The 9,842-nt window shown below is 30.8% G+C and overlaps 3 protein-coding genes across 11 annotated transcripts; 1 reads left to right on the forward strand and 2 right to left on the reverse strand.

Moving 5' to 3' along the window:
- Positions 1-94: 94 nt before the first annotated feature.
- On the reverse strand, positions 95-4,025 carry LOC124947853 (mesoderm induction early response protein 1). 6 transcript variants are annotated; one of them, XM_047490541.1, is made up of 5 exons: positions 3,321-4,019; positions 3,067-3,202; positions 1,762-2,820; positions 1,545-1,672; positions 95-1,404 (listed from the first exon to the last, which is right to left on the reverse strand). In XM_047490541.1, the coding sequence occupies exons 1-5, from the start codon at positions 3,434-3,436 to the stop codon at positions 765-767; spliced, it is 2,079 nt and encodes a 692-aa protein (XP_047346497.1). In that variant the 5' UTR covers positions 3,437-4,019; the 3' UTR covers positions 95-764. The 6 variants fall into 6 exon arrangements, with proteins under 6 accessions (XP_047346497.1, XP_047346496.1, XP_047346498.1 ...); XM_047490540.1 differs by having other exon boundaries at positions 95-1,407; XM_047490542.1 differs by having other exon boundaries at positions 95-1,407; positions 3,067-3,197; positions 3,431-4,018.
- Positions 1,203-7,580, forward strand: LOC124947854 (carnitine O-palmitoyltransferase 2, mitochondrial). Its single transcript, XM_047490546.1, has 8 exons — positions 1,203-4,020; positions 4,246-4,365; positions 4,451-4,491; positions 5,039-5,600; positions 5,729-6,262; positions 6,368-6,860; positions 6,946-7,138; positions 7,252-7,580. Exons 2-8 carry the CDS (start codon positions 4,330-4,332, stop codon positions 7,379-7,381), a joined length of 1,989 nt encoding a protein of 662 aa, XP_047346502.1. The 5' UTR covers positions 1,203-4,020; positions 4,246-4,329; the 3' UTR covers positions 7,382-7,580.
- LOC124947857 (V-type proton ATPase 21 kDa proteolipid subunit c'') lies at positions 6,057-9,374 on the reverse strand. 4 transcript variants are annotated; one of them, XR_007100523.1, is made up of 6 exons: positions 9,063-9,374; positions 8,879-8,927; positions 8,714-8,797; positions 8,230-8,635; positions 8,034-8,142; positions 6,057-7,748 (listed from the first exon to the last, which is right to left on the reverse strand). XR_007100523.1 is itself a non-coding variant. In XM_047490553.1 (6 exons), the coding sequence occupies exons 2-6, from the start codon at positions 9,130-9,132 to the stop codon at positions 8,110-8,112; spliced, it is 642 nt and encodes a 213-aa protein (XP_047346509.1). In that variant the 5' UTR covers positions 9,133-9,165; positions 9,241-9,346; the 3' UTR covers positions 6,057-8,109. The 4 variants fall into 4 exon arrangements, 2 of the variants coding, with proteins under 2 accessions (XP_047346509.1, XP_047346508.1); XR_007100522.1 differs by having other exon boundaries at positions 7,836-8,142; XM_047490553.1 differs by having other exon boundaries at positions 6,057-8,142; positions 9,063-9,165; positions 9,241-9,346.
- Between the last annotated feature and the right edge of the window lie 468 nt (positions 9,375-9,842).

Below are 9,842 nucleotides of genomic sequence, written 5' to 3' on the forward strand. Positions count from 1 at the left end.
AGAAATAGAAAAGAAATATTTAAACTAATGGGCAAATTATATTAATATATAAAATAAAAATCTGTCATAAAGGATAAAATAGAATACAATCGAATTTGAAGTATTTTTGTTTAATCTGTTCATTGTTAACGTCTGACAAGATCTCATTTAGTCAGACGTAAATATCGTACAACGCGACTGCACTCTCGCGCGTTGGGTGCCAGGTGAAAATAGACGTTCTGGTCAGAATAATCAACTTACAAATGTACGCTTAAACGTGCTGAACTTACATACTCGTACTTGACTGTAATTTAATCTTGATCGCACATTCCTAGAGATATTTCATAATGAAATATAATTTCTGTGAAAGAGGAATTATTAATTCGAAGTGTTGAACTATTTACGACAGCAACAACATAGAAAATATAAAATATATAAATAGGTAGAAGCTAGATTATTGTATCAATTCAACGTGTTGTATTTATAAATCCATGTCGAACTGTTAATTCATACAATTCCTCGCGTGAACTCCATGTCTTGTGAATGTATCTTCCATGAATGATATTTCATATCTTTCTTTATATAGTACACGCCATCGTCTCACATTTCACCGGCTCACTCGCGCTAAGAACGATCGATAATCATATTACGGTATAGTATAAAAATATAATTCGTGATACTAACAAATATTACGACGATAGTAATGGAGTGAGTGTCCGATCAATCCGAATACGTAAAGACAAACGCCACCTTTCTCGAAGAGAACCCAAGGGTCGTGTTAGACGCTAAGGAGGCAGATGCGGTAAAATGTGCTCTGGTGAGGGTGAATCGTGCGAATCGTTACTTCTGGATGATGATGAGACTCGCTGATGATAAAAATTGTTGGAGGTTGTAGTCGAGGTGGAACTAGAACTAGTTGTAATTGTGCTCATCGTACCGATTGTCGTTACGGTCGTCGTTAAAGTCATTGTTGTAGTTGTATTAACGCTTTTCGTCACCATGACAGAAGAGGTAGATTGAGATCGCGTGCCAGGATTGGACCACGCAAGCGAGTTGCCACAACTCGACTCGGATGACAAACAATCGGATTGTCGCGATGCCGATGAACAATAGGTAGATGTCAACAAAGCATTCGTATTTGATATTGTTGCTGACATAGAGGCTGTTAATGGAGTCGGTGGTGGTGGTGGCGGTGGTGGTGGCGGAGGTGGTGTAACCGATTGAGGCATCCGAAGCATATCCGTGAAAGGTGCGTCAGCAGCGTTGCAAACCCACGGTTCTGTAGATTTCGAATCGTCATTGTTCGTTGTACCGGCATTGGATCTTTGTCGTTTCGCATCGCCGTACAGCAAACAATGAACATTCGGCGAACTGCTACGATCACGAACACCCTCTTGTTCCTCGAGAAATCGGTCCATATAGTCCCTGCTTGCGATTTAATTATCCCGTCATACTTCTACTTTTCATTAGACGTTTGACAAAATGCACAAATACGTTGACTCCCATTTTTATAGTTTTATATGGTTAATATTTCAATCGTTTATTACTATAGAAAAGATACTCACGTGATACCAGGGTGTAAAGCATATTTTTTCTTCTCTAAACGAGCCTTATATGTGAATATATCGTGTCTCTCTGTCTTTTTCCATAAATAATAAAACTGCACTAATTCCCCAACGGATCTTGTTCTCACCTAAGAGAATTTTACTATTAATTTATATTATATTTGAACAGAATTTCAGTAATACGTTAGCCTGACTTAAAGTTTCCCGATTTTCATACCTTATTCCTTTGAATAAGATGAAAGTCTTTTCCGTAACTTCTTAAACCAGATTCAAAATTATGACATTCTTCTTCCGACCACAAACTAACAGCATCTGTCGACGGGATAACATTCATTCTACGTCTTCGTAATGCTTCCTCTAAATTGTAACCACATTGCAACAACAAATATAAGGCTTGTTCGTCGTCTCTAATATGAGAACCTGCGGGTAACGAGCCTGTTTTCATTGCCGGCAATTGCGCTCGTTCTAAAAACTCTTCTGTTTCCTCCTCTGGTATATGGCTAGGATCCCAAAGCATTTTATCCTCGTTTTCATAAGGCAATGCATCATCGTATCGACAAAGACCTTCCGGTATTGCTGCTTGATAATCACTACCAACCATGATAGTCTTTTTCCACTCTTCTTCGTCCGGACTATAATCACAATCGTCTTCTTCTTCTTCACTTTGTGGTCGTGATACACTTCGTAAAAGTCTTGAAGTACCACCACCAATACTAGCACTAACTAGTCCATCTTCTCCTCCATCAGCAGCAGCACTACCACTGTTACCTTCTCCTCCATTGCCACCATTACCTGTTGAACAACCACCACGTGATGCAATACCAGAACAGGAAGAATTTCTACTTCCAGTTGCTTGCATTACTCCTGTACTTCCATTACCACTGCGATCGTTCATCAACGGACATTCTTCTCCTTCTACTTCTTCATCATCGTCCTCTTCATCATCGATTCTATGTCTTTTAGCACAATCAGTGGTATTTGCACTGTTGGTTCCTTTTCCCGTATGTCCTGACACAGATGACTTGCAATCTTTGCTTTTCACCAGCATTTCGGTATAAAATTGTTTAAGATCAGGTTCGTTGCTAGTTGCGTCAGCTTCGTCGTCATCATCGTCGTCATCCGCGTCATTGTCACCCTTGTCCGAATACCGATCCTCACCTTCTGGATCACCGTTTCCAGTTGGGAGTAACATTTGATCTGAGCTGTTCGAATTCTCAGTAGAGGGATCTCCGTATCCATACATCGCAAGTAGATCTTTCAAAGGCATATCACCTTCCTGAAAGAAGATAAAAACATGAATGATTATTACACCAACCCCAAGCTATAGATTATGCATGAAATCTCACTACAAGAACGCACTTTGAGTCCAAAGTGTTGTAGAAACTTATCATAATTGTAATTATTTATTGGCTTGATTTTTTCATTTCACAGGCTTGATCCTAGAATAGTTGGGATCAGACGTTTGTTACAAAGTAAGAGATGTAATCATAAAGTATAAAGGAAAAACTCCAAACAATTATACCTTTTGTAAATTGGACAACTCGTTGTGCGAATCCTCACTACCTTCTAATGCTTCTTCCTCGTCTAGTGTTCGTTCATCATCAAAATCATTTACCATCATCTCCGTAGCAGGACCCATGTCAAAATCTCTATCTGCCCTATAAAATGACAAATTCTTTTAAAATTAACATAAATATCATTAATGAAATATCTTTAATGAATAATGTATTTTTAATACAATTAATTGATTATATAAAATTTTATTGATATACTTACATGTTTTGAATATTTATGTTAGCGAAGACAGGATCACACCATAAACGTAAGAAAGTAGGTATACACAAAGATCGTTGGATCTCATGACCATTAACATATAAACGATTTACCTTCATAAACTTGACATAATGCACGTGCTTAGCACAGAGTTTAATACTACACTATCATTCTCACATCTATTGTCTAACACAATAGTCAACGGTACTATACACAATCTATATATATTTAGAACAACGCGAACCTAACCTCCAATTACCCTAATATTTTCAATCTATTCTTGTTCATGTTGTTGTAATTCCTTAGAGGCAAACAATGATAATAACAAAGTAACACTCAACATTGTTTATCTTTTATACGTCATTTTTCGTCAAATTTCACTCTATCACTAAATTTTTCGAATTTATATACGACTCATCCAAGTGTAACAAATGTCAGTCAACAAAGTATTAATTAACCCGATATATTCTACAAATTTTTAATACACAATTGCACACAATATAATATAATGATCAAAAGGATTTATAGAAACAGCCTAACAAAAAAATACATATATGAAAAAGTTTAAAGATGCACACCCCATTATTTATATCTACGCATATAATATGGTGGCGCGTACCGCGATATCATAATATAGTACAATATAAGAGTAATCTTCAGCGAGCGGGAAAATCGTGAATATATTTTACGATGACCAACGAAAGTAATTTTATGCTATTGTAAAATATCTTTATAATTATTAATTATCTTTTATTTTATCGAAAATTAAATTAATGTTTAATTCATATTCTTAAAATGTATTTTGTGAAATTAATAAATATACAAAATATAGTTGAATTTAATATAAAATTTGAGATTCAAAATTTAATAACACCTTAATGATTAAAATTAATTTTAAATAAAATATTTTTAATAAATCCTTTTCTAGAATTATGATCTTTGTACTTTTATTGTAAAAGTAGTCGCGTCACCATTTCGACTTTAATTTCATTAGTCGAATGCCACGTGAAACATGTTTCGTCTATCCACAATATATAACAAAACACTGGTAAAAAAAATTTTTATTTATTCCTCAATGGAAATAAAGCAATAAACATAATTAAATATAATACTATCTATTTCTTCCGTTTTAGGTTAATCGTGAAGGAACACGATTTTCATTACATATTGCAAGGTAATCATTTTATATTAACTTATTGTTTATTGAAAGTTCTTGATATTATTAACAATTAATTTTCAGTTAATTAGATTACGATGGAAATATAAATTTAATAATATAATATATACGTAAGAGGAGATATATGATCGTATCTATCGATCGTATCGATCATTAGTATTTTCAAACCTGCAACATATATTTAATAATAGATATAAAATTGATACCTAAAACATTTAAATTGTACTTTTGATACTTCATAATTGAACTAAGAACAAAACATTTAAGCTATATATAATAGAAAATACGAAATATACAGATAAGAGTACACATATGTTCTCACACATATGTATACATAACACGCACGCACGCAGGCATATATATATATATATATATACATACATACACACATTATACAAACAAAGATGTTACAGTGTAAATATTTACATTAGAAATATTGATTTTCATAGCTTCTTTCATATATATAATTATATTTAAGGATTCATACTATATTTATTTGAAGAAAATATACAAATATGTAGCTTATACTTTTTCATGTTTTCAGGAACACTTTAACATCAAATACATCAGATGACTATCAATACATACAAATAAGTAAAGTTCCTTCTATGCATTTTCAACCATCTTTACCTCGTTTACCAATTCCTAAACTTGAAAGTTCATGTCAAAAGTATTTAATAGCACAGCAACCTCTAATAACACAACAAAAATTATGTGATATTGAATCTTTGATTAAGAATTTTCTTAAGGAAGATGGACCTAAATTACAAAAGGAACTTATTCAAAAGGATGCTAAAAATCGTCACACAAGTTATATAAATGAACCTTGGTTTGATATGTATTTGAAAGATCGTAAGCCCTTACCTATTAATTACAACCCTTTATTAATATTTAAACTTGAAACTGATGCACGGTACAATGATCAGTTGGTAAAATCCACTAATCTTGTTATATCTTCATTAAGATTTATGAAATCTTTAAGAAGTGAAATTTTAGAACCAGAAGTATACCATTTAAATCCTACAAAATCAGATACTAAACTCTTTAGGAAAGTCACAGGATTACTTCCATCTAGTATAAGTTGGTATGGTGCTTATCTGTTTAAGGTAAAAATATTTAAATAAAATTTGATCCAAAAATAACATCAAAGATATGATTAACAAAAATACTAATAAATAATGACATTTAGTCATGTATTTTCTTAAGCTGTTAGAAGAAGAAATTATTCTCGCAGGCTTTTCCATTGGATATGTCACAATATCCCTATCTCTTCAATACAAGTAGAATACCGCAACTAGGAAAAGATAAAATTTATCATGATGCCACAGGACGCCACATAATTGTGATGTGTAAAGGTCATTTCTATACACTTGATGTTTTGGATGAGAATAACTATATTCGACAACCTAGTGAAATAGCTGCGTCTTTAAAATCAATTTTGGAAGATAACAGACGATTCAATGAATATCCTATTTCCATTTTAACAACATTAGAACGCAATAAATGGGCATCTGTAAGATTACATTTAATGAATATAGGAAATGAAAATATTTTACAAAAAATAGATTCAGCTATATTTATTTTGATATTGGATGATAATCATATTGGTGAAGATCCCAACAAATTACAAAAGTCATACCTTCATGGTGATGGAACAAATCGTTGGTTTGATAAATCTTTTTCTTTAATTGTTACAAAAGATGGATATGCTGGTTTGAATTTTGAACATTCTTGGGGAGATGGAGTAGCAGTTCTTAGATTTTTCAATGTAAGATACAAAGGACAAGGATTAATATAAATTTATTAATATTGATATAAAACATTTTAATGTAAGAAAATAAGAATTTTAATGCACTATTTTATATTGTTGTAGGATATAAAAGCAGATATGTCAAAAAAACCAAGATTTCATCCTGAAGATGTAAAAGATCTCTCTAGTAGGCATGCCTTAAAAGTTGAAAAACTGGAATTTGTACTAGATTCAAAGATTAAAGACATTATTAATGAAGAACAAAAAAATTATGATAAGTGGACAAAACAATTACTTGTTGATCATATCATATATGAAGGATTTGGAAAAAATGAATGTAAAAAAATAGGAATTAGTCCAGATGCAATAATGCAGTTGGCGTTTCAATTAGCATTATATGAACAGGAAGGTCAAATGGTACCGACCTATGAATCTTGCAGTACTGCAGCTTTCAAACGTGGACGCACTGAAACTATTAGATCATGTACATTGCAAACTAAAGCTGCTTGTATAGCTTTGACAGAGAAGAAATTGGATATTTCTACAGCAGAACTGAAAAAATTGATTTTTGATTGCAGTAATATACATGGTATACTTATAAAAGAAGCTGCCATGGGTAAATTCAATTAATTCTTAACTTTTAAATGTTTTTTTACTTTATAAAAATCATTTGTTAATATATTATTATCATACTATTACAGGACAGGCATTTGATAGACACTTATTTGCCTTAAAATGCATATGTGACGAATTAGGCATACGTAAGCCTGCTATATTTGAAGATCCATCATATGATACTTTAAACCATAATGTATTGTCTACATCTACTTTAGCAAGTCCTGCATTACTTTCCGGCGGTTTTGGACCTGTTGTAAATGATGGATATGGAATTGGGTAAATTAATATTTTTAATTTCAAGATATATAACAGTATAAAGATATTAAGGTAAAATTCTTTCAAATGTAAAATTAAAATATTTCTTCTACAAAAAACAATGTATTTTTTAGGTACTGTGTACAAGATCATAAGCTGGAAACTATGGTTAGTAGTTATCAAGGTAATCGTAATGCCAATAATTATGTGAAAAGCTTAAAGAAAGCATTAAAAACAATTCACACAATATTAATAAGTAAATAATCTGAAATTCTAAGACATATGCAAATGTTATATGTAAATTATAAATATTAGTGCCTACTTAAATGTTGTTTATAAGGTATATTATACACAAATAACATCACTATTTTATATATTTTACATTTAACATATTTGTTATATTGTTATTTATACAATCATTCATATTTTTATACAGTGTTGAATAAATATTTTTTATTCTCTCTATGAATCTTAACTCATTCTCAAACTTCCATTTAATGGTAAGATAAATCGTATTATTTGTAAATATTGCAATAACTGTTATATTACAAACTTTACGAAGAAAGAGAATTTTATATGATTAAAAATATTTCCTGATTCATATTTGTTATTCTTATGAACACAAATGCAACTGGAAAATGAACATTAAATATGTACATTAAATTATATATCAATTAAAGCATTATAACTTAAATTATTATAATATACTTTAAATTACAATAATGAATGTGACAATGCCAAAAAATCAGCAATACACAGGAAGTTGTCAAACATTCAAATGTTTGTCCACAAATAAGTCCAAAAAACTTGTCTTATGTCTATGTTACACGAAGTTATATTTTATGTGCATCATCTATGAAACATTTTGATATCTATTGATAATATTAAAGAAGTCTGTTTTTCTATATTTATTTACCCAATAATGATAAAATATGGAATGAAACATGATGAATCATAATGTATTATTTCAGGCATTGTTTTAATAAATGCATTTATGCCTTGTTCCCCATTTTCACTTTTGATGTCTATGAAAAAAAAAAATATATATATATATATCATAAATAATTACATAATAATATTTAATTAATTATTTATATTCAATTGTTACTTACCATATAAATACCTACAATTAATCCAAAGAGACCTATAGCTGATCCAAATATTTCAACTATAAGAATCTTAACAAAAAGTGCAGAGTTTGCTGCATCAGATAATGCTGCACCAGAACCAACAATACCTACAGCTATGCCGCAAAATAGATTAACAAGACCTACTGCAAATCCTGCTCCAAACATCAAATAACCTGCCATCCAATTCTGACTTTTCACGTCAGAATTCTCGGGTAAATTAACTTTTTCATAAGTAAATTCATCAAGCATGCCAGATAATACAATGGCAGTAATCAAACCATAAATAGCTACTGCTTCACAAAATATCACAGAAATTAAATTTTTGGTCTTTATTCTAGGTGCTTTTACACCACCACCAATAATAGATACTCCTGTTGTATGGATGCCTCTAAAACAGAATAATAAATTTATAGTAAAATTAAACTTATATTTTAATACCTAAATATCATAATATTTTATAACTTACAATGCTGCACCAACAACAGATAACGCAACTGCAAATCCAATACCTAAAGTAGCCCACATATATGGTGATGTACCTTCCAAAAACCTAAGTAATAAAAATATTTCATACCATTTTAATTTTATTTATCTGAATTAAATTATAAAAATTCTTTTTCTCATATCTTACCATGCAATGCTGACACGTTCACCTTTACCAGTAAATACATGATATAACACTATAACAAGTGTTAAAATTTAGTTTTATACAATAACTGTTTATAATATACAGATGCTATTATATAATCATGTATGTGTAATAAAAAATGGTAAATATTATAAAATTATTAATTATGAAATAATTATAGACATACCTAAAATTATGATTGTAATAGAAGCAGTAATCACAAAAGTGGTTCCTAATATATTTCGCATTTGAGCCATTTTTTTAATCTGAGTAGAATCTTCTTCTTTACACTAAGTATGTATGTGATAATCAATATATTTTACAAAGAAATTATATTAATTTGTAATTATTAAAGAAATAGATACTTCATATATTGATATATTCACAGAGACGCACACACACCCATCATCATGTGACTGTCTACTGCTATGTTGCTAACTAGGGTGGGGGTCAAAGTAAAATTTTAGTTGTACTCTCCCAGAATTATCGTCTAGATAAAACAGACAGTACCAGTTAAGCATTACCTTGTGGCTGAAAAGTGTACTAAAAGAAAACAGTAGCTCCAACTAGTGCGACTAAACAAAACTGATTTATAAAATTGCGTATATGACATACATACTTATGCGCACGCGTGATATGACGTCACAAATCATGATTTGTATTCTATGGTGACTAAATTTTTTTATAAAATTTCGTACTTTATTTACAATAAAATCATAAACAATAATTTTATTTTCAATCTATTTCTTTTCCCAATAAGTGAAAAACTTACAACTCTGTGTACGCTTATACATTTATAAAACGTATTGCGTGCTCGCGCACGATGTATAGCGCATGAATATATAAGACACAACCAATCAAGAGCAAAGATAGATTTGGTATACAATATGGCGTCACTGTATAGTTTTCTGATTGGCTGAAATGTCTAGGTTGAAATTTATACTTTTGTGTGCAGTGGATGCATGAT

Source organism: Vespa velutina, chromosome 3 (genome assembly GCF_912470025.1).
Source record: "Vespa velutina chromosome 3, iVesVel2.1, whole genome shotgun sequence".
NCBI lineage: Eukaryota > Metazoa > Arthropoda > Insecta > Hymenoptera > Vespidae > Vespa > Vespa velutina.

Bases quoted from the DNA above. Each gene is read 5' to 3' on its own strand.
- LOC124947853 (XM_047490540.1), bottom strand. From the start codon at position 3,436: ATGAAGGTAAATCGTTTATATGTTAATGGTCATGAGATCCAACGATCT. The intron at 2,821-3,066 runs GTATAATTGTTT...ATCTTCTTTCAG, and splicing joins AGTTGTCCAATTTACAAAAG to GAAGGTGATATGCCTTTGAA. The intron at 1,408-1,544 runs GTGAGTATCTTT...TTAAATCGCAAG, and splicing joins GCTTTACACCCTGGTATCAC to CAGGGACTATATGGACCGAT.
- LOC124947854 (XM_047490546.1), top strand. From the start codon at position 4,330: ATGTTTCGTCTATCCACAATATATAACAAAACACTG. The intron at 4,366-4,450 runs GTAAAAAAAATT...CTTCCGTTTTAG, and splicing joins CAATATATAACAAAACACTG to GTTAATCGTGAAGGAACACG. The intron at 5,601-5,728 runs GTAAAAATATTT...TTATTCTCGCAG, and splicing joins ATGGTGCTTATCTGTTTAAG to GCTTTTCCATTGGATATGTC.
- LOC124947857 (XM_047490552.1), bottom strand. From the start codon at position 9,132: ATGGCTCAAATGCGAAATATATTAGGAACCACTTTTGTGATTACTGCT. The intron at 8,636-8,713 runs GTAAGTTATAAA...ATTCTGTTTTAG, and splicing joins TCTGTTGTTGGTGCAGCATT to AGGCATCCATACAACAGGAG. The intron at 8,143-8,229 runs GTAAGTAACAAT...TTTTTTTCATAG, and splicing joins TAATTGTAGGTATTTATATG to ACATCAAAAGTGAAAATGGG.